The 20030-nt window shown below is 41.0% G+C and overlaps 7 protein-coding genes across 15 annotated transcripts; 5 read left to right on the forward strand and 2 right to left on the reverse strand.

Moving 5' to 3' along the window:
- Positions 1–255: 255 nt before the first annotated feature.
- On the reverse strand, positions 256–2736 carry LOC104816257 (hsp70 nucleotide exchange factor fes1-like). The gene is made up of 6 exons (XM_010544978.2): positions 2540–2736; positions 1757–1899; positions 1590–1640; positions 1277–1498; positions 1079–1181; positions 256–915 (listed from the first exon to the last, which is right to left on the reverse strand). Exons 1-6 carry the CDS (start codon positions 2623–2625, stop codon positions 387–389), a joined length of 1134 nt encoding a protein of 377 aa, XP_010543280.1. The 5' UTR covers positions 2626–2736; the 3' UTR covers positions 256–386.
- Positions 2737–2995: 259 nt separating this feature from the next.
- LOC104816258 lies at positions 2996–4034 on the forward strand. The gene is made up of 2 exons (XM_010544979.1): positions 2996–3312; positions 3675–4034. Exons 1-2 carry the CDS (start codon positions 3077–3079, stop codon positions 3811–3813), a joined length of 375 nt encoding a protein of 124 aa, XP_010543281.1. The 5' UTR covers positions 2996–3076; the 3' UTR covers positions 3814–4034.
- Positions 4035–4761: 727 nt separating this feature from the next.
- Positions 4762–8077, forward strand: LOC104816260 (vacuolar amino acid transporter 1-like). 2 transcript variants are annotated; one of them, XM_010544981.2, is made up of 11 exons: positions 4762–5150; positions 5422–5732; positions 5858–6072; positions 6203–6226; positions 6410–6488; positions 6617–6836; positions 6953–7088; positions 7191–7356; positions 7469–7512; positions 7661–7723; positions 7821–8077. In XM_010544981.2, the coding sequence occupies exons 1-11, from the start codon at positions 4969–4971 to the stop codon at positions 7914–7916; spliced, it is 1536 nt and encodes a 511-aa protein (XP_010543283.1). In that variant the 5' UTR covers positions 4762–4968; the 3' UTR covers positions 7917–8077. The 2 variants fall into 2 exon arrangements, with proteins under 2 accessions (XP_010543283.1, XP_010543282.1); XM_010544980.2 differs by having other exon boundaries at positions 4764–5150; positions 6308–6488.
- Positions 8078–8273: 196 nt separating this feature from the next.
- Positions 8274–12034, forward strand: LOC104816261 (vacuolar amino acid transporter 1-like). Its single transcript, XM_010544982.1, has 11 exons — positions 8274–8588; positions 8765–9057; positions 9402–9616; positions 9702–9725; positions 9803–9983; positions 10081–10300; positions 10423–10558; positions 11156–11321; positions 11424–11467; positions 11588–11650; positions 11727–12034. The coding sequence occupies exons 1-11, from the start codon at positions 8404–8406 to the stop codon at positions 11820–11822; spliced, it is 1623 nt and encodes a 540-aa protein (XP_010543284.1). The 5' UTR covers positions 8274–8403; the 3' UTR covers positions 11823–12034.
- An 89-nt stretch (positions 12035–12123) lies between these two features.
- Positions 12124–14452, forward strand: LOC104816262 (pentatricopeptide repeat-containing protein At2g35030, mitochondrial). The gene has a single exon (XM_010544984.1). The coding sequence runs from the start codon at positions 12149–12151 to the stop codon at positions 14069–14071; it is 1923 nt and encodes a 640-aa protein (XP_010543286.1). The 5' UTR covers positions 12124–12148; the 3' UTR covers positions 14072–14452.
- Positions 14453–15331: 879 nt separating this feature from the next.
- On the forward strand, positions 15332–15942 carry LOC109116790. The gene has a single exon (XM_019202830.1). The coding sequence runs from the start codon at positions 15495–15497 to the stop codon at positions 15708–15710; it is 216 nt and encodes a 71-aa protein (XP_019058375.1). The 5' UTR covers positions 15332–15494; the 3' UTR covers positions 15711–15942.
- A 145-nt stretch (positions 15943–16087) lies between these two features.
- Positions 16088–18168, reverse strand: LOC104816263 (protein FAR-RED-ELONGATED HYPOCOTYL 1-LIKE-like). Of its 8 annotated transcripts, XR_772266.2 has the most exons (4): positions 17768–18168; positions 17013–17660; positions 16456–16911; positions 16088–16346 (listed from the first exon to the last, which is right to left on the reverse strand). XR_772266.2 is itself a non-coding variant. In XM_010544986.2 (3 exons), exons 1-3 carry the CDS (start codon positions 17893–17895, stop codon positions 16279–16281), a joined length of 603 nt encoding a protein of 200 aa, XP_010543288.1. In that variant the 5' UTR covers positions 17896–18156; the 3' UTR covers positions 16088–16278. The 8 variants fall into 8 exon arrangements, 7 of the variants coding, with proteins under 7 accessions (XP_010543288.1, XP_010543293.1, XP_010543292.1 ...); XM_010544986.2 differs by lacking the exon at positions 17013–17660 and having other exon boundaries at positions 16088–16340; positions 16456–16955; positions 17855–18156; XM_010544991.2 differs by lacking the exon at positions 17013–17660 and having other exon boundaries at positions 17855–18150.
- Positions 18169–20030: the final 1862 nt, after the last annotated feature.

Below are 20030 nucleotides of genomic sequence, written 5' to 3' on the forward strand. Positions count from 1 at the left end.
AGAAAATGAGTAAAAAGTAGATCTATATTTTATTTATTTTAGTATATTATAATATTATATAAATAAAAGAAGGGTATTATAGGGATTCTACATTTATAAGGGTATATTTGATGTTGCCGTTTTTTTGTTACTGTGCGAGGGTATAGGCTGTAAGTGAAATCGACATTTAAGGGTATTTTTGCAATTGTGTGTACCCTGTTTTTGTGCATCCGTCTCTGTATTTTTTTTTTCAGATTCTCCGTTGAAGATCAAACATGGAGGGAACTTGGGATTTGAAGTAACCCCATCAATAAAAATTCAGAGATTCATTGACTGCAGATCCGACAAACACATAAAAACAACCTGCGAGGAAACTGTGGAGAGATTGAATCTGGTACAGGAAATTCTTAACTAGGGTTGTCTGATCCATGGCCTGTCCCAGTCGAAGGAGCGGGTCCGAGTAATTTAGGAGGTTCCTCCTTCTCAGATGCATTCCGATTTGCAGCAAAAGCTCTGAGAGGAGGCTCGAAGTGTTTGCTGGCCACATCAGGCGGTGGTTCCTCTTCACCGGGAAGAACAAGAAGACCTTTCTCTCTGAGAGAAGACGGTTCATTGTAGCATGTGTTCCATAGTGAATCCACAAGCTGTCTCTCTTCCTTGGCTGCCCCGAGATCCTCGGGTGACATCAAGCTTATGCCTTTCACCCGTTCTTCCAGAATCTGCCTCAACTTCTCATCGTCTTTCTCTATGCTACAGCCACTACCATCATTTCTGTCCTTGGCTAGCTCGAGAAGTCCTCTTAGTGCGGCTTCTCTGATATCAGCATCTTCACTTGAGGCCAGATGCATCATTACATGGGGAAATCCAAGTTCACTCGCGATGTTGCAGTCTGTGTCGTTCTCGTGTTGGAGATAATGGAGCAAGTTCAGAGCTTTCCTGAAATCATAGAGGAAAAGCAGTTTTAATGGCAGCCATTAACAAGAGTGATTATGCATACAGAAAGTTATGCAACAGAGGAGAATGTTTCTCTCTTCTTTCCAGATTCAGTGGAACGGAAATGCAGAAAGATGCAGTCAGAATGGAAGTGGTTGTGGATTACCTTTGAAATCTTACACTATCAGATGCTAAAGCATCTCTTAGGCCAGCATACCCATTTGCGAGTTTGAAAGCTGTGACCCCGGGTTTGTTGTGTCGAATCAAAGCTGAAAGCCAAAACGAGTTGCAGGGTCAGAGACGTCGAAGCAACATAACGGAAGGGGCAAGAGTACAAATGTAATATAATCCAAAAAAGTCTTACATGATATTGCACCAAGAGCTTGTGTTCGAGTATGCATGTCTGGATCTGAAGTAAAGTTTGAGAGCAATGACTCTAAACCGTTGGCCTCCATAACCAGTTGCTGACTCCTGGGGTTGTTTTGAACGATTGTACTAACAACATCTGCAGCTTTTGCGCGGATATTAGAATGGGAGTTTTTCAAGTAGCCAAGAAGAGGGATCAAGCCTCCAATAGAGTGGAGATCTGCAACACATTCATAGAAGAACATACGCTCAAATCGAAAGATGAAGAAGAGAAACAGAAAATCGAGGTTGAAAGCACTAAAGGGTTTTACCATTAGCCATATCGATAGACTCAACGTGTTCTTGCAGCTCATCCAGCATATCTACCACAGTATTAAACTCAATTAACGACCAAAAAGATAGGAAAAACTGACATAAAATATTCATACCCAAACTGGAAAAGAACACACGAGATTTTGTTTCGGGCAAAGAGAAGTACCTTCGATATCTTCAGGTGTTACTCCCTGAGCCTCCAAAACTTGTTCAGGTGTCTGCATAACCTGCGTAATCTCCTTCATCCGCTTGACCACATCAACAGTCTGTGACTGCATAGCCTCCGTAAACCATTTTCGATCCTCCTCACTGTCTCAACACATAATTTAATGGATCAAACCATCCACCACAACAAAAACCCGGAACAAAAAAGATCTATCAACAGACACAGACCCAATAGTACAAGTTTTAACATCAGATTCACTCACAGAAAACGAGCCTTCAAAAGCTGGGGATCAAAATTTTTGCCACTTTCTTGAGCTTCTCAACATCAACATCTATCATGTGGACTAAGATGCATGATGCGGACAAACAACTTCTACTTTGTAAGTTACAATCAGAAAAGCTACCGATTTGTTCTAATGAATTCGAGCTGAAAGGACTCGTGGTAAAGACTAAAACATGTTCTATGCTCGATGTAACTCTCCAAGAGAACATCAAGGTCATATCCGAATGAATGGAATAAGCACATGTCATCAATTACAGAACTTTCGCTCAAATCCAATCTGATTAAACCCATAAACTGCGCAGACTGAGGAAAAAACAAAAAACCCCAACCTGAGACGGAACTAAATTCGAATTATGTTCCATGAATCAGTTATTCATACGCAAATGATTCAACGCCACGCAGTTTCCACAAAATCAATCAATCATCCAATCCAATTCTGAAAACTAACGAGATCATAGAAAATAACGACGGAATCAATCTAAACCAAAATGAAATTCGAACCTCAACTGGCGAGTAGGTCGAGTACCGTCGGCGTGAGAGAGACTCCATTTAAGCAGTCCATCCCAGTTGGGTCCGTCTTTCGCCATTGAAAGAAGCTCTTTTGCAAGGAAAACAAAAAGAAGCCTAAAGAAACGGCGTCGCGTATTTTGTCTTTCCAAGACTCTCTCTATTCTAGTGACGAAGGTTCTAGAAGACCCTGCAACATTCTAAACCTCGTCGACCTTTCAAAGGACGAACGAGACGATGACGTGTCTCATCTACTGATATGTTGGGCCTTCCAGGCCCAATATAGGCCCAATATCTTTTCTCTTTGGGCTTCACAACTCATCCCGATGGGACCCATCTTATCCACAGAAAACATCAAGAAATCTAACTGAGTTCAGATCAATCAAGCGTTATCCACATGAGTCAGCAACTAGATTCTGAATTCTGGAAGCTTATAAAGCATATTTCCCATGCTCGAATAGAAGAATCTCACTCTCCCATTTCTCCCCCACCAAAACCCTAAAAAGTGTCTTCTTCTTTCCAGCGACAGATATGGCGACATCACCGGCTCTGCAGACGACGCTGTTCCTGTCCGCGAATTCACTGAAGCAATCGACCGGAGTTTCTCTGCAACCGAGGAGTTTGATTTTCAAGAAGAGAGCGTCCTCCGCCGTGGTCTCCGCCGTCGGAGATGTCTCCGCCGACGGAACCACCTACTTGATCGCCGGAGCCGTCGCTGTAGCCCTTATCGGTACCGCTTTTCCGATCATCTTCAAGCGTTCCGACACGTACGTACCCACCTTTCCCATTGTTATCTGCTTTTTCCTTGTTAGGTCTCCTTGGCTTTCATTGTTGATACATCTAGTGCTGTTCTTGTTTCTGTTCCGGTTCGGCTTGTTTGATTGGATTAGATCCGGTTCGAACCGGTTTGATGCCCACTAAACCGATTCACATGGTGGGGCGATTAGCTCATAGATGCTTCGTAACATCTTCAGTTTGCACTTGCAAAGTATAAATGTTACTGATTTAAAAACGTGTTTGTGGGCGGACACATTGTAAGGGTATGATTGGTTTAATTTGCTTATGATTATAGATTCAATTTTATTATACATTTATTTACCGATCATATAAAATTCGTCTCGATCGATAGGTGTCCGGAATGCGACGGGGCGGGATTCGTGAGGAAATCGGGGTCGTCTTTGAGGGCGAACGCAGCACGGAAGGATCAAGCCCAGATCGTTTGCGCCAACTGCAATGGACTCGGCAAGCTTAACCAGATCGACAAATAAAAATCTTTTTATTACATTTAATATTATTCATATAATATATGATCTGTGTACAACATCTCCCCTAAACACGAACCATGTAAATTTAAGATCTTTGATCTGTAGATACGCCATGAGCAACTGTTTTTTGTTCTTTCTTGTTTTCATGAGAAATTTCCTGATATATAACCGGCAGAAGACCGGTTCGTTTTAAGCAAACCGAACCAGTTCATGCTTCCCTCTTATATATGGGTTATGCTTATGCTTATGCTAATGCTTATGCTTATGCTTATGCTAATGCTTATGCTTATGCTTATGCTTGCACGTGCACGTGTGTATTACGTTACATGTAATTGTTGATAAATGGGCTTCATCACAAAGCTGGCTACCCGGTTTCTGCTAACTACAGCAACAATACGCATATACACACGAAAATGTGAAAACATATTATTGGTTATTCTAATGGAAAGCGTAGACTATATAATATTGTAAATGAAAAAGAATCCATTTTTTTTTGTCAAAGAAAAAGAATCCATTTCTCTCTGTAATGTATTACAAACAGCCACCCACGTGTATATACATATATGTATATGTGTATAAGTATAGATATATATATATATATCATGTGGTGGGAAATTTATTGCGAGAAATTTATAGTTGTAACGCTAGAAACGTTCTTGATATTTTTTTATTAGCCCAAGCTGCCGTGTCGGCGAGACTTCAGGTTCTATTTAAAAAAAAAAATAGGAACATGTGGAAGTGGAACTAGACATCTTCCTAACATCTTTGACATGTGAACGATACTTCAATTCCAGGATATTGAAATATTTTATGTTTTAATTTTTTATTACGAAAAATATCATAATACAAATCTAACGACATCGACGTGACCGCAAATCGTGAGGGCGAAGGGTTTATTAAAGAAAAAACAAATCGGACATAGAAGCAGAGCACTACTACCACACACAAACATTTGTTTTTTTTTTTTTTGTTAACTCACACAAACAATTGTTGGCGAAGAGAAATCTGTTTCCTCTCTCTCTCTCTCTCTCTCTCGTTTTCGTGTGTTTTGTCCGAAAAACATTGCCTGTTATGTCTTCATAGTTTGCTTCCATTAGGGTTTTTTTCTCATAAAGATATACTTCATTTTCGAGTCTTGAGATTGACCAAGAAACGAGGATGAAGATGGACGAAGAATTAGGGCAAGACAGAGATAGTTCGTTTCTGACAGATGACGAGGAAAAACAATCATCACTGGCTTCTTCTGACGACGAAGACGACGATGGAAACTACCGCTCGTCGTCTCCATTATCCAGAAACCACTCCGATGACAGTCCCTCTCCATGGCCTCGGAGTTATCGGTAATTTGAAACTCTATCTCTTCATATTGTTTCAGTTTCCACTCATTCTCTCGGAGATTCTGGATTCTATGACAGAGTTTTCAGACAGTCAAATCTTGTCAGTATCTCATTCTTGTTCATTAATCTTGATCTGTTTAGATCTGCAGATTTCTGAATTTGGATCTGTAGGTTTCTTGGATAGAATTTAGAGATGTGTATGAACAAATGTTCAGTGCCCTTTAGACTTTAAACCACACAGTGACTTAGATTCTATCCTTTTTGGGCAATTCAGACGATCTATGGACATGTTAACGGGAGTGACACCTCCTACCGTCAGTTTCATTCCTCGAAGCGGCTCTCGGACACTATCTAGCAATGCGGATTCTTCTTTCTGCAAGAGGCGTCAGAATTCATGTCAAGATTCGTTTTCTTCTTCAGCAAGCAAGCCACTTATCTCCCAATCCATTCACGGCAAAGAAGAAATCCGAACCTCAGCTCTGATATCTGCCATAGAATTCATCTCTTCTCAGCTCGAGTTATCCATCGCCGATCACCCGTTTCCACCAGAAAACCGTTGCTCGTTCTCACAATCCGTCCTCAACGGTAATATACCTATAACCGGTGTCATCAGTCGCATCTGGATTTCAGTTTCTTGTTGCTCTGAAACTTCTCTCTATCAGCTTCTTCTTCTTCTTCGTTCTTCAATCTCCTTCTCTTGATTATTGCAGGAGTCAATGTTCTGTGTGGACTGGCGTTGCTGACTATGCCTTATGCCCTCAAAGAAGGGGGTTGGATCGGACTTTTCGTTCTTTTGCTTTTCGGTATAATCACTTGCTATACAGGTATCCTCTTGAAGAGATGTGCTGAAAGTTCTCCTGGTCTTACCACCTACCCTGATATCGGCCACGCTGCATTTGGCATGACCGGTCGTGTTATAATCTCTGTAAGTTTTCCGATCACCATACCATTTTATCTTAGATTCAGATGTCGTCATCATCATCATCATCATCATCATGTTTCCGATTTCCGACACTGAGGACTGAACTCCGCATCTGTTTCAAAAATTGTTGCAGATACTTCTGTACCTGGAGTTATACGTAAGTCTCCAGTATTTCACAAAAAGATTGCAAATTTCTATGTGCACCTTTGCTACTGACACAGTTTCTTTGTTCATTAAGGCATCATGCGTGGAATACATAATCATGATGAGCGATAACTTGTCGGGTCTTTTCCCAAACACTTCCTTGAGGATCTCTGGATTATCTCTTGATTCTTCACAGATTTTCGCTGTCGCAACTACTGTCATCGTTCTCCCGACAGTTTGGCTCAGAGACCTTAGCTTACTCTCCTACCTCTCAGGTTCTACTTTAACTAGATCGGTTCTTTCTTTGTCCTTTCAGTTTTTTTCTTGTAACCAAACCATAGTTTACCATTTTATCAGTTCTCGTACATGATATCTGTATAAGAATCGTGTGTTGTTTTCTTAGTCGGAGGCGTGTTATCTTCGATCTTGCTGGCACTTTGCCTCCTCTGGAACGGGTCGGTCGATGGGGTCGGGTTTCACCTCACCGGACAAGCTCTGGACCTCACAAACTTACCTGTCTCTGTCGGAATATTCGGGTTAGGGTTTGCGGGTCATTCTGTATTCCCAAACCTCTACTCTTCCATGAAAGAGCCCTCCAAGTTTCCTCTGGTTCTCGTGATATGGTGATTCAGTCTTCTTCTCAAGAGTTTTTCTTTTCTTGTGTAGCAAGAAACAGTAACGGATCTATGTATATCTCACTCTTCCATTCATCTTCTGAAGCATGTTGTTCTTTCTGCAGCTTCGGTTTCTGCACGTTCTTGTACATCGGTGTAGCGATCTGCGGCTACACAATGTTTGGCGACGCGATTCAATCGCAGTTTACTCTGAATATGCCTAAACAGTTTCTTACGTCTAGGATCGCCGTTTGGACGGCGGTAAGATTCTGTAAAGCTCAGCGATATATATATTTGTGTATGTGTGTATATATATGCATCCGTATATACGGTTTTTTCTTTGTTCATCATGCGTATAATCAGGTCGTGACACCGATGACAAAATACGCGCTAACGATCACTCCGGTGGTGCTGAGCTTGGAAGAACTGATGCCATCCTCCAAGATGAAACCGTACGGTTCATCGATTCTTCTCAGGACAATCTTGGTCATCTCTACTCTTGTTGTGGCCCTTGCTGTTCCCTTCTTCGGTAATGATTACACATCTTCTCTTCTTCTTCTTGATTCCTGCCCAAGAAAAACATGCCTTATTACAATCACGATGCGACCAAAACCTGTTTTTTTTTTTTTTGGTAATGACAGCGATCGTGGGAGCTTTGATGGGATCTTTTCTCGCCGTTCTTGTTGTAAGTTTCTGAATCTGAGTTCCTCGCTTCATATTTCTTCGAAGATTCCGTCTAGAAATCCTTTTTTAAAGTAATAAGATGAAAACGAAAGAAACGATCTCATTAGGGTTTTTTTCTTCTCCAATGCCTCATCAAAACATTTCTGCAGGCACTTATCTTCCCATGCATGTGTTATCTCAGTATCCTCAAGGGTAGATTGAGTAACACGCAAGTAAGAACAGTTCTCTGTGTCTTGTCTCTGTGCCCTAATCTGTGTTCTCGATTGATTTGGTTTCTCATATGTGTCCTTGAATCGCTTTCTGTTTCAGGTTGGGATATGCATTCTCATCATAATATTCGGTTTGGTCGCCGGTTGCTGCGGCACTTACTCAGCCGTCGCGAGATTAATCGGCGAATTGACCTGATTGGTTGCCGAGAAAGTTTTTTTTTTCTCGCGGTTTCTCTCCCGAGAAAGCCTCCCTTTTGTAAGGTCGATGCCCTTAACCGGCATTTCTAAACCGGGTTTTGTAATACCGAACCGAATTATGCTTAGCTTAATAAATCATCTATGTATGTCTGAGTAGTATTACTATTATCCCGTAATATAAATTATTAAAATGCTACATTTAGTAAGTACTCTTTCACTCGCTGACGAGATGCCACGTGTCAGACGTAAATGAAACAAACAAGATCTTCCCGTTCTCCGAATAACTCGCGTCTCTTTCTTGAGTCTTCCTATGCAATTTTTCTATTCCCTTCACATTTTCCTGTTCTGTCTTAAAACCGTTGTGGCTTCCTCTGTTTCCAGAGGGTTTCTTATCTAAGAACAGAAACAAGAATCGGAAAATCTGGGAAAACAAACACATTCTTTAGAAAAGTGATTGGAGATTTGAGATCGAAGACGGGAGGAAGATGAAGCTAGACGACGAATTCGGACACGACAGGGATCATTCGTTTCTTACAGATGACGAGGAAAACCAGGCCGAGCTCGCTTGTTCCGACGACGACGACGGTCACTGCGAAAACTCCGATTCCACTTCGCCGGTTTCGCGAAACCAATCCGATAACAATCCCGCTCCTTGGCCTCAGAGCTATCGGTATGTCGATTCTTCTTCGGATTCATCTTGTCACAGAATCATTTGATCGGAATCTGGAACGTCGGGGGAGATGATTAAGGGTGGATTTTGATTTAGGTCATGTGTTCTTGAATTGTATGACATTATCTTTAATGATTGATTTCAGTTTAGGGTTTTCCCTTTTCTGTAATTTTCAGACAATCTATGGATCTGCTCACCGGAATGACGCCACCTGCGGTGAGTTTCCTGCCTCAAAGCAGTTCGATCTCGTCTTTCCTCAAGAGGCGTCAAAGTTCGACTCTCGGGTCATTTTCTTCTTCCGCAAGCAAACCCCTTCTTTCTCAATCACCCTCCATTAAAGACGAGGTTCCAACGTCTGCAGTATTACAAGACAAACCACCATTTCCATATTCTCAGCTCAAACTCTCTGTCACCGATCTTCCATTACCAGCAGCGAACCTCTGCTCATTCTCTCAATCCGTTCTCAATGGTAATACATGTTATCTTTTGTAGTTAATGTCCGGAGATGGACCCAAACTAAGATAGTTCAACTGGTGAAACAATGGTACAAAACGTTTGTCCCGTCCCGAATTCGAGTTTCAAGTTTGGAGATGTGGCGTATATTCAAAATCACATGGCTAGTCTCAATCCCGAGATTATTCTATCTGGTTATCCAAAAAAAATGTCTGGAGATGGATTTGGAGTTGGTAAAGACGATCGAAGAAATCATACGATGAAACTATATCTATCAGAACCCTCAGATCATATGCTCTAACGGTTTTTTTTTGTTTCTATTCAGACAATGTTTCATGGCAATTGGCATCACTGTTTCAGGAATCAATGTTCTGTGTGGAGTTGGTTTACTGACAATGCCTTACGCTGTCAAAGAAGGCGGGTGGCTGGGAATGTTCATACTCTTGTTCTTCGGTATCATCACTTGTTACACCGGAATTCTCCTGAAAAGATGTCTGGAAAGTTCTCCCGGCCTCCACACTTACCCCGACATCGGCCAGGCCGCCTTTGGCATCGCCGGCCGCTTCATCATCTCGGTAAGATTTCAATAAAATGGAGCTTTCTCCTCAACGTTTTCAGAGTTCTAGTTTCTGAAATCTACTTCTGATCTTGAAACTGCAGACACTTCTGTACGTGGAGCTCTATGTAAGTATACATGCCCATCTACTGAAATTTCTGATTTTTTTTTTCTGTTATTGCTGAGATTGTTCCTTGTTCGATAGGCAGCTTGTGTGGAATACATTATCATGATGAGCGATAACTTGTCAGGCCTTTTCCCGGACACTTCTTTCACCATCCTCGGAGTATTTCTTGATTCTAAGCAGATCTTTGCTGTCTTAACCACTCTGATTGTCCTTCCGACAGTGTGGCTTAGAGACCTTAGCTTACTGTCATACCTCTCAGGTTTCATTACCAGAATCTTTCCCCATTTTCATCAATGTCTCTTGTAATCTAAGCTTAAGCCTTTTGAATCATTAATTTTCTGTTCTGTTTCGATCAGTTGGAGGAGTGTTATCTTCCATTTTGCTTGCTCTCTGCCTCGTTTGGGTCGGAGTGGTGGATGGAGTCGGGTTTCACACGGGCGGAGAGGCTCTGAATCTCGGTAACTTACCCGTCGCTATCGGAATTTTCGGGTTCGGGTTTTCCGGTCACTCTGTGCTTCCCAACATCTACTCTTCCATGAGAGAGACTTCAAAGTTTCCCCTTGTGCTTGTCACCAGGTGAGATAACATTACTCTTCTTTGCCCTAGTTTTGTTTATGGACAAAAGCTTCAGTAACTTGTAACGCAAGAAAGGCTAATGGATGGATTTTTTTTGTCATTCTCTCTTTCTATTTCTGCAGCTTCACTTTCTGCACGTTCTTGTACATAGCAGTGGCGATCTGCGGATATTCAATGTTTGGAGAGGCGATTCAATCTCAGTTCACATTGAACATGCCTAGCCAGTTTGTGTCATCTAAACTCGCAGTTTGGACAGCGGTAAGATATCCCGATGAACTCGTTGGACAATGACTCGCAGTATAACTAATTATTAGGGGTGAACATGAGTCAGATATCCAAATTTTCCGGGGTTCTCGATTTTGGCCTCGTCTCCTCGAGTTTCTCGACTTAGATTACCCGATCTCATCCTGATGAGGATCAGGTAGTTGAACTTCGGACACCCTAAGGATGCGGTGAGGACTCGGGTGTTGCAGTGTAGGTATCTGAAAGTTATCTGGCAGATAATATAATTCGGAATCCAAATATTTAGATTCGAATTCGGATTCGCGTACTCTAAAGATCGTAGATACCCGACCCGTGTTCACTCGTACTCGTCCCGTCGATATACAATATTCGTCGCGTGGATGAATGAATACCTGAGATCTCGGATAATATGTTTTTTTTTTTAATTCAGGTATCATGAATCAAGGTCCAAACTAATCCCGAAAGCAGGGATAAACCATATGATTTGGATGATATGATCCCTTCTCAAATTGAATTTCGAATTGGGGGCGGCACAAACCCTTTGCGCCCTCGTAACTATACAAATTTGGGTAGATGTCAAATATGTTAGATTCCATTAATACGTTTTTTCAGGTTATAACACCGATGACGAAATACGCGTTGACGATAACTCCGATAGTGCTGAGCTTAGAAGAGCTCATGCCATTGGCCAGGATGAGATCCGACGGCGTCTCTATGCTCTTCAGAACAACCTTAGTCGTCTCCACTTTAGTTGTCGCTCTTACCGTTCCTTTCTTTGGTAATTGATCTTAAACCTCTCTTCTTCTATCTTCCTTCGCAAGAAACCTGTCTCACAACTTGTGATTAACCCCTACCCTTTTTTTATCTGCTGTGACTGCAGCCATCGTCGCCGCTTTGGTCGGATCATTTCTCGCAATGCTTGTAGTAAGTCCACACATATATATATATGTATGTATGTATGTATGTATGTATGTATGTATGTATGTATGTATATGTGCAACCATTGTTGCCGCTTTGGTGTAACAATTGGTGTTTTTTGTGCAGGCAATTATCTTCCCTTGCCTCTGTTATCTCAGTATCCTCAAGCATAGATTGAGTAACGCGCAAGTAAGCTCTGTGCCCTGATTTTGATTTCTAAACGGGAAAATCATTTGATTCTTTTGGCCATTTTTGTCTGGTTCAGATCGGGATATGCATTTCCATCATAGTATTCGGTTTGGTGAGTGGCTGTTGCGGCACGTACTCGGCTCTTGCGAGATTAGCCGGGAAAATGAACTGAATCTTCAACATGGAGATTTTCTTGCCCGAGAAAATTGCTGGGAAAATTTTTCTCATTTGTAATTTGTAAAGTAAATTCCACCCATTTGTATGTCTTCTTATCTCAGAGCAAACACACACTACGAGAACTTTGCAAAGGAAAACGCCTACAGAGTTTAAGTAAGACTCCGCCTTGTCCGAAATCCGAAATCATCGAAGTACTGGATTAGAATCTCAGGAATGTTACTGTCGTCTTCTTCCTGTTCATTTTGATCTGCATAGATTACTGTCGTTTTAGTACGCAGAAGATCGGGAGGGAATAAAGGGTCGGACTCTGGCGAATTGGCTATGCAATCTCGCGCCTCGTCCGAGCTGAAGAATCTCTACACAAGAGCCCAGCTTGTGCCCATCTCGACCTATGTCCGATCCACACGACTTAAACTCGTACGGTCTAATCGCTGTTTCGACTATTCCGGAACGCCGACACCCAGAAGAGAGGACTACAGACCCAATTCGCACGTGGCGCGATCTAACTGGCTGGTCACGAAGCTGAGCAAGGAAGGAAGGATCGGCGAAGCACGCAAACTGTTCGACGAATTGCCTGACAGAGATGTGATCGCATGGTCGGCTTTGATCACTGGGTATATCCGATTAGGGTTTATGGATGAGGCCAGACAACTGTTCTATAGGGCTGATTCGAAGAAAAATGTGGTGACTTGGACCGCCATGCTCAACGCATACTTGAAACTGAAGCGATTTCCGGAAGCCGAGATGCTTTTTCATGAAATGCCGGAGAAAAATATCGTTTCTTGGAATACTATGATCAATGGGTACGCACAGAATGGAAGACTTGATAAGGCATATGAACTGTTCGATAAAATGCCTGAAAGGAACACTGTTTCATGGAACACCATGATTGCGGCGCTGGTGCAACGTGGGAGAACAGAAGAGGCGATGAACCTTTTTGAAATAATGCCCAAAAGGGATGTCATTTCGTGGACGAATGTGGTTTCCGGTTTGGCAAATGACGGTAGAATCGACGAAGCCAGGCGGGTTTTTGATCGTATGCCCGAAAGAAACATTGTTTCCTGGAACGCGATGATCACGGGTTATACACGGAACAAGAGGCTAGAAGAGGCTTACGAGCTCTTTCAAGTAATGCCCGAAAGGGACCTGCCTTCATGGAATACAATGATCACAGGGTTTATTCAGAATGAGGAAGTAAACCGGGCATGGAATTTGTTTGACCGAATGCCCGAGCGCAATGTCATTTCTTGGACCACGATGATTACGGGATACGTCGAGAAAAAACAAAGTGAAGAGGCATTGAAGGTTTTCTCGAAAATGTTAAGGGATGGATCGGTTAAGCCTAACGTAGGAACTTACTTGAGCGTTTTAAGTGCGTGTACCGACTTGGCTGGGCTCGTGGAAGGGCAGCAGATTCACCAAGTGATTTCTAAGTCGGTCCACCAAAAGAACGAACTTGTGACCTCAGCTCTTATCAACATGTATTCAAAAACCGGCGAACTGATTGTTGCCAGGAAAATTTTTGATGATGGGTTGGCAAGCCAGAGGGACTTAATCTCATGGAACGGAATGATTGCTGCATATGCACACCACGGGCACGGGAAAGAAGCAATCGAGCTGTATAATCAGATGAGAAAAAACGGGTTCAAACCCAACGAGGTAACCTATCTGAACTTACTCTCTGCTTGCAGCCACAGCGGATTGGTAGATAAAGGAATGAATTTTTTCGAGGAGCTAGTGAAAGACGGTTCCCTACAATTGAGAGAAGATCATATCACATGTTTAGTCGATCTCTGTGGAAGGGCAGGTAGATTGAAAGATGTGCTCGAGTTCATCAACCGGGTAGGGATTAAGCCATCGGGTTCCATATGGGGAGCTCTCCTTTCTGCGTGTAGCGTTCATGGCGAAGCGGGTATCGCAAAGGAAGTGGAACAGAGAGTTCTAGTGACAGGGCAAGGTGATGCAGGGACATATATGTTGCTGTCTAATATATACGCTTCGTGTGGGAAATGGAAAGAAGCTGCAGGAATGAGGTTGAGGATGAAGGAGAAAGGGATGAAGAAACAGCCTGGTTGTAGCTGGATTCAGATTGGGGACCAGACACATGTTTTTGTCATTGGAGACAAGTCTCACTCTCAGTTCGAAGCCATTTACTCTGCATTATATGATCTTCACTCCAAGATGAAGAAGAAGAAGATGATGAACAAAGGATCAGAGGATATCAGTTCAGAAGTGTATGGGTAAAAATAGCAGGGATCATAGGGTTTTTTTCCAAGAAAAAAAGGGTTGCCGAAATAGGGATGGGCGTAAATATCCGAATCCATGGATACCCGATTTCCGGGTATTTACCCTTGTCCTCTCGCTCCTAGCCAGAATCCATGGTCGTTGGTTGCCACTTCCTGAATCAGCGGGTTTTAGACTGGTTTAAGGATGGTTAACCAAAAACCAAGAATCTATTGAACCGGTCCTACTCTGCTTATTGGGTTAAACCAGGTGTATACCAATCTAACCGCAGTTTCAGATTTTAACTTTATATAGATTTTATCTTGTGTACTCGGTCATCAATTGACTTTCAAGGATCAGTAGAGTATATCGTACCCGTTCGATTTGGTTTATGAATGCTTGCTCGGATTTACGTCCTTTTGTGAAATTTCGATGAACTGCAATCTGTAGAAAATACATTTTGAGTCAGAGAGGGGAAAACTCAACTGAAAACGCCTACAAAACTAATCTCTATACACTATGTACATTAAACATACAGTATAGAACCGATTGGCCATATCAACCACATCATCTCTTTCATCACCAATTCCTAAGCCATCTCTCAAATTCATCATATCTTCTCTAGCTGCAAATACAACATATACACCATTAGATAACCAGAAAAAATCAACGATGAAATGGATCCTTGAACAATCATTTTCATGATAGAAAAAAGTTGTGAACACTGTGCCTTCTCATTTTCCCTTTCATTACAATTTTGATAAAACTGATTTCTGTAGTTTGATTTTGGCCTTTCAGATATGATGCAACAGTCATCTTCAAAGTAAAATCTTTATAGAAACTTTATATACCTGACTTACTACCATATGGCTTCAAATTAGGTATGAGAACCAAATAAACATGAATATGCAACTTTTATCGTAGCCTGTCAATATTTCATCTCCTTTTTCACATAGTGAAAGAAGACTAAGACTGTGCCTCAAAGACAAAAAGAAAAGGAGCTACAAAATTTGAACGACTTGTCGCGCAAGTTGTCGCCGCAATGTGCGAATTTAAAAAATGAAAATGGCAATAATAGAGCAAGAGTGGGAGCGTCGGTAACGGTGGGGTCACGCGTATTATAACAAATTATCGTCAGCCATTAAACTTCTGCCACGTCATCATTTCCAGCTCACACTCCGCTGTCGAGGATCCTCCACCGTCCGATCAGATATCGAACACGCCCAAAAAAAGCTTCGCCAGGAAACATGAACGTTCCTTTCTCCCTCCCAAAATTTCAGATTTTCAAAATTTTGAAAATTAAAAAAAAAATAGGAATCTCCGCTTTATACATGTATATAACCCGAACCGCCTCTTCTGTATCTTCGAATTTTCCTCTGCAAAATTTCTTCCGACGATTCTTATTCCTGATTCCAACGGATCAAGCGACGGAGAAGGTCCGACAATGGAGGCGGTAGAGAGGGCGGAGATGGTGGAGGAAGGGTGCACGACGCCGAGAAGCAGAAAATATCGAATCCCTACGGCGTCGGTTTGTCCGCCGCCGCCGAGGAAGAAATCAATGGTGGGGATGAAGCGAGATCCGCCGAGGAATGGGTTTTTTCAGCCGCCGGATCTCGAGAGCTTGTTCTACGCGCAGCCTCGACGAGAAGCTTGGGCTTAGGGTTCTAGGGTTTGGTCTCGTCGGTCTCTGTTTGGGGGTGGGGGTATTATACAGTGTTTGTATATAGATGTTTCTCAGGGTTTAGGTACTTCTATATCAGATTTTTTTTTTGTTTGGTTTGTATTGCATTCGAATTTGTTCAAAAAAGTACTATTCTTTTTTCAGGCTTCTTACAGTTTTTCTCGTTGTGTTCGTCAATCTATTGAATCATCCATCACCGGTATTTTGCTTCTTTGTTCTTCGCTTCTCTCTTTTTCTCTTTTTAAGGTGTTCGATTGAGGGTTACAGAAAAGGTTCGATTTTTACAAGGAATCATTCTTTGTTCTTTGTTTTGCTGTGTTGTATTGTTCGTTTAGGATTTGTGACTATCTCCGACATGAAGAAAGAGAGAGAACATATAATTTACAGATCAAAGTAGGAAGATTTGGAATACACAAAGAGGAAGATCACAGGCAGGAGGCAGGAAGTTTACAGGATCCAAATGTCTTAAAAACCAAACTCGTGTTCTGCACATACAACCATCTTGTTCTTGGATCCCAGTATTTACAAACCATCGTGGTGGTAGCTGCTACATCATAAGCGAAGAGAAGTATTGCTCGAACTCTTGATCAATGGTCGGTTCCCTTGTATCTGCATCTGCATCCAGCGTTGAATCACTTGTAGCATCCATGGCAACAAATAACACTAAAAGATTCAAAAAAAAAAAGATTTAATCATTGTTGTTGTCTTTCCAGATTTCAATTACCTTGGGAGCTGTCACTCAATCTTGGAGATGAGAGGAGGTAAGATCCTGCATCTGCGTCTTCATCCTGGAGCTGGTCGAAACCATCCATGGCAAACTCAGAACTAAGGAACTCAAGCTGGTTTAGGTCTTGACTCGCTTGGGTTTTTCCATAATCTTTGGATGATATACAGTCAGTGCTTGATGAAGCAAGGTCATCACATATGACCTCAAAAGGAGAACTTCCATCAGACAAAGTTTTACCGATCTTAGATTCGTATGTGGAATTGGAGCATTCTGCAAAGTCATAATCCCCAGAAAAGCTGTGGTCAATAGCCATATCTGATTCTGTAGTCTCTGGTGATTTACTGAGAAACCTGTCTAATGGAGAACAGGGATCATCAATAGAAGTTTGCTCAAGGCGAACATGTTTTGGCAGGGGAAGTTCCAATACACCATCTAGTAGTTTCCTCTTCCTGCCTGAGTCAGAAGACCCCGCATCAACTACCGGATTGCTGATATCTCTGAAAGCAAACCTCATGTTTTTAAAAGCCATAAATTGCCACTAGATAGAACTATACCAAAGTAAAGAAGCAAGCATGACGTTCTTGCTAAGGAGACAAGAGGATAAGATAACACGGGCCGAGAACTAGATGCAACTCATATCTGAATCCAACATTGCAAATTCTTGAGTTTTCAGCTTCACAGATCTGAGACATGGTGTGAGCAGAAATCACAAAACTTCAATTCAAATCAATGTGAGAAGACGCTTGAAGACACAAAGTACCACAGTAATCAGCCTGTAGATGATCAGTTGTTGTAGTGACCATGAGTTCATGCACCAGAATGCAGAGTGAGAGAAAGATGTAATCTCAAGGCCTTAAGACTGTCCAAGTCAGTGTTTTCGTTCTATTTACCATCACAGACAAAGCATGATTTAAAAAAAAGAAACTCTTTCAAACATATAAAGATTACAACTTCATGAATCGCATGGCAATGTAAATCATAGCATAGAAAACACACTGCATAAGTTTAGAAGATACTGTGGCACCTAATCCAAAACGGTGCCAGCACACTAACTGGTCATGGTTCATTTTTCACACTCCAAAATCGATGGCTATATCAGGGCGTGAACTAAATGACGGTTCATCTCTAACTTTTCGCAAAAGTTCTGATACCAACATCAAAAACGTTCCCCCAAAAACACACTTGAGAAAACCATCGAACACCTGGTGGACGCAAAATAAGCACATGAGTAACTTCGCGTTCGAACTGAAAATATAATAGAAAATGTTGAAAGATTTCGAGAGAAAACCAGTAAATCAAAACCTTATACCTACAAACAGAAGCTTGAATCATCACAAACAGCAGAGATTACAGGGGGAAAAAAAACAGGGCTTTCATGGCGTAAACGATGAGAAACCTATGAATCTGAGATGGGTTGGTCTTATCATCCTCATCCATTGCAGGGCAGATATCGCCGAATCTCTCTTCCTAGAATAACACGACACAGGAAACCAGAATCAGTTGCTTTGACTCTTGGTCTTTGTTAGCTGTCCACATATAACTTTCGCTTAACCGCATGTGGGTTTCCACGTGGCAGTGGCAAGTGTGGTGGGTCCCAAGAACACGGCTCAGAGTATCAAGTCGGCGAGAGCGTCTCAGTACAGTTATCGAGTTCGAGCGGTACCATATCGAAAAATATGGTATTATTTTTTAATTGAAAACGATAATTTTTTAACGTAATCAAAATTTATCATATACAAATATATATACACTCTATATATCCATAAATATATACATGCATGTGCATATGTACAATCATGTATATATATATATATATATATATTCCTGATGATTTGGTCTAGATATTGATTCCTCGTGTCCTACGTAAATACTAATATATATTATATATATAAAATATCGGAGCCCATTAACATATGAAAGCCCAACAAGTCGTACAGGCCCATGAAGCCCAAAAAGAGGCCTGGAGTAGGGTCTTTTCCGACCCGGCGTTTGATCACCGGCGACAGCCACAAGGGCTTCTAGAATACGCCGTGGCGCCGACGATGAGGAATATTCCGGCGAATTTTCCGATATCATCTTGCCGGTCTTTCTCGCCGCCGGTGTTCCCTTTCTTACTCAAACCTAGGGTTTATTGATGAACTCCTCTAGTGTATATCAATCACAGTCCTCCTAAGTTATAAAATGTTTTTTTTTTTTGAAATTTTGGACACAAGATGGTAGTGCCAACAAATTATATTGTATTAAATTTAGAAGGAATTGAAGTTCTATGGAGATATTTATATTATATTCAGATTTCACTGTCCCAAAAATAATAAATAGTTTTTATCTTTTCCACATGAAATTCTAAATTTATATATGCAAAATTAATTTAGAGTTGCTTGCAGGTTATTGTCATGTCCATGAAATAGCCACTATCTTTAAGATGTTCATGTTCACATGGAAGAATGGTCAATTTTTATTTTTTTTAAATTTCCTTTTACGATGGCAATTTCAAGGAACCATGAGGTTTCTCGAAGAAAATACATAAATAATAATGAGGGTAATGTACGATTAAAATTAAATAAATATGGTCGAGGTCTACTTATTAAATATGTTTATTTGTTTAGCGTTAGACCCACCGTTATTTGTTCAAAGTCCATGGATGTAACTTTCCTCTCGTAGTCGAAGACATAGCGCCCTCATAAATTTATTCCTAGCTCAATAGATGATACAATTGAATATTATTCATGCAATATACATACACACGCACATATATATATTACAAATCTTGACAAAACTGAACTAGAGTTATTTTTTTATCGTATTATTACACAAACCCACAATTTTTTTAGCATGATGTTGTATAGAACTCAAGTTTAGTCAAATAAATTTCACAAAGATTGGTAAATGGTACGTTTTTTTAAAAGAACGATTAATTATAACTACGAGCTCATTAAATTTAATATCTATAACCAAAAAAATAAATAAACAAGGTATTTAGATCCAACCCGGATAGTGCAACCGGTGAAACGGGGAAGCAAATCGTCTGTCCCGTCCCGAGTTCGAACATCAAGTTGGGGAAGAAACGTATAATTCAAATCACGTGGCTAACTCCCGACCCCGACATTAGTTTGGGTATCGATCCAGGAAACCCGGTTAAAAAACAAGAAGGTATTTAGGCAGAAGAAAAAACAATGTAAATGACAAAGATGTCAAGATCAATGCCAACTAGCTTTTTTTTTTTTGTGTTATGAGGTGAAAACGTTTGGAGTTGGAATTAGTCAACATCATAAGACCTATTATTTATCTATAATCAATTTGCAATTTCATACACGTATTTCCAATTTTACTCTGTAATTTTATGGGAATTTATAGGAAATATCTCTATTTTTTTAATCTCTATATATTGTATTTTTCTATAGCGGGTTCAATTATTTGCCCATCAATAAATAATAAAATAAAATCCAATTGCAAACAGCTGTTGTTTCCTCCTGAATTTTTGAGTCTGTCATTTTCTGATACTGGTGCCAATTATATGGGCACGTCCATTTTTACAATAAACGACAAAAATTATTATTGATATATAAATAAAT

This window comes from Tarenaya hassleriana, unplaced genomic scaffold (assembly GCF_000463585.1).
Source record: "Tarenaya hassleriana unplaced genomic scaffold, ASM46358v1 Cleome25, whole genome shotgun sequence".
NCBI classification, from domain to species: Eukaryota; Viridiplantae; Streptophyta; class Magnoliopsida; order Brassicales; family Cleomaceae; genus Tarenaya; species Tarenaya hassleriana.

What these genes read in the sequence shown, in the direction of transcription:
- LOC104816257 (XM_010544978.2), bottom strand. Translation starts at nt 2,625, where the DNA reads ATGGCGAAAGACGGACCCAACTGGGATGGACTGCTTAAATGGAGTCTC. An exon ending in AACACCTGAAGATATCGAAG is followed by an intron (nt 1,641 to 1,756) that starts GTACTTCTCTTT and finishes ATACTGTGGTAG; the next exon opens with ATATGCTGGATGAGCTGCAA. An exon ending in AGCTCTTGGTGCAATATCAT is followed by an intron (nt 1,182 to 1,276) that starts GTAAGACTTTTT and finishes TTTGGCTTTCAG; the next exon opens with CTTTGATTCGACACAACAAA.
- LOC104816258 (XM_010544979.1), top strand. Translation starts at nt 3,077, where the DNA reads ATGGCGACATCACCGGCTCTGCAGACGACGCTGTTCCTGTCCGCGAAT. An exon ending in ATCTTCAAGCGTTCCGACAC is followed by an intron (nt 3,313 to 3,674) that starts GTACGTACCCAC and finishes CTCGATCGATAG; the next exon opens with GTGTCCGGAATGCGACGGGG.
- LOC104816260 (XM_010544980.2), top strand. Translation starts at nt 4,969, where the DNA reads ATGAAGATGGACGAAGAATTAGGGCAAGACAGAGATAGTTCGTTTCTG. An exon ending in CTCACAATCCGTCCTCAACG is followed by an intron (nt 5,733 to 5,857) that starts GTAATATACCTA and finishes TGATTATTGCAG; the next exon opens with GAGTCAATGTTCTGTGTGGA. An exon ending in CCGGTCGTGTTATAATCTCT is followed by an intron (nt 6,073 to 6,202) that starts GTAAGTTTTCCG and finishes AAATTGTTGCAG; the next exon opens with ATACTTCTGTACCTGGAGTT.
- LOC104816261 (XM_010544982.1), top strand. Translation starts at nt 8,404, where the DNA reads ATGAAGCTAGACGACGAATTCGGACACGACAGGGATCATTCGTTTCTT. An exon ending in CCTTGGCCTCAGAGCTATCG is followed by an intron (nt 8,589 to 8,764) that starts GTATGTCGATTC and finishes TGTAATTTTCAG; the next exon opens with ACAATCTATGGATCTGCTCA. An exon ending in CTTACTGTCATACCTCTCAG is followed by an intron (nt 9,984 to 10,080) that starts GTTTCATTACCA and finishes TGTTTCGATCAG; the next exon opens with TTGGAGGAGTGTTATCTTCC.
- LOC104816262 (XM_010544984.1), top strand. Translation starts at nt 12,149, where the DNA reads ATGCAATCTCGCGCCTCGTCCGAGCTGAAGAATCTCTACACAAGAGCC.
- LOC109116790 (XM_019202830.1), top strand. Translation starts at nt 15,495, where the DNA reads ATGGAGGCGGTAGAGAGGGCGGAGATGGTGGAGGAAGGGTGCACGACG.
- LOC104816263 (XM_010544985.2), bottom strand. Translation starts at nt 17,895, where the DNA reads ATGGATGAGGATGATAAGACCAACCCATCTCAGATTCATAG. An exon ending in AACCCATCTCAGATTCATAG is followed by an intron (nt 16,956 to 17,854) that starts GTTTCTCATCGT and finishes GTTTGCTTTCAG; the next exon opens with AGATATCAGCAATCCGGTAG. An exon ending in ATTGAGTGACAGCTCCCAAG is followed by an intron (nt 16,347 to 16,455) that starts GTAATTGAAATC and finishes CGCTGGATGCAG; the next exon opens with ATGCAGATACAAGGGAACCG.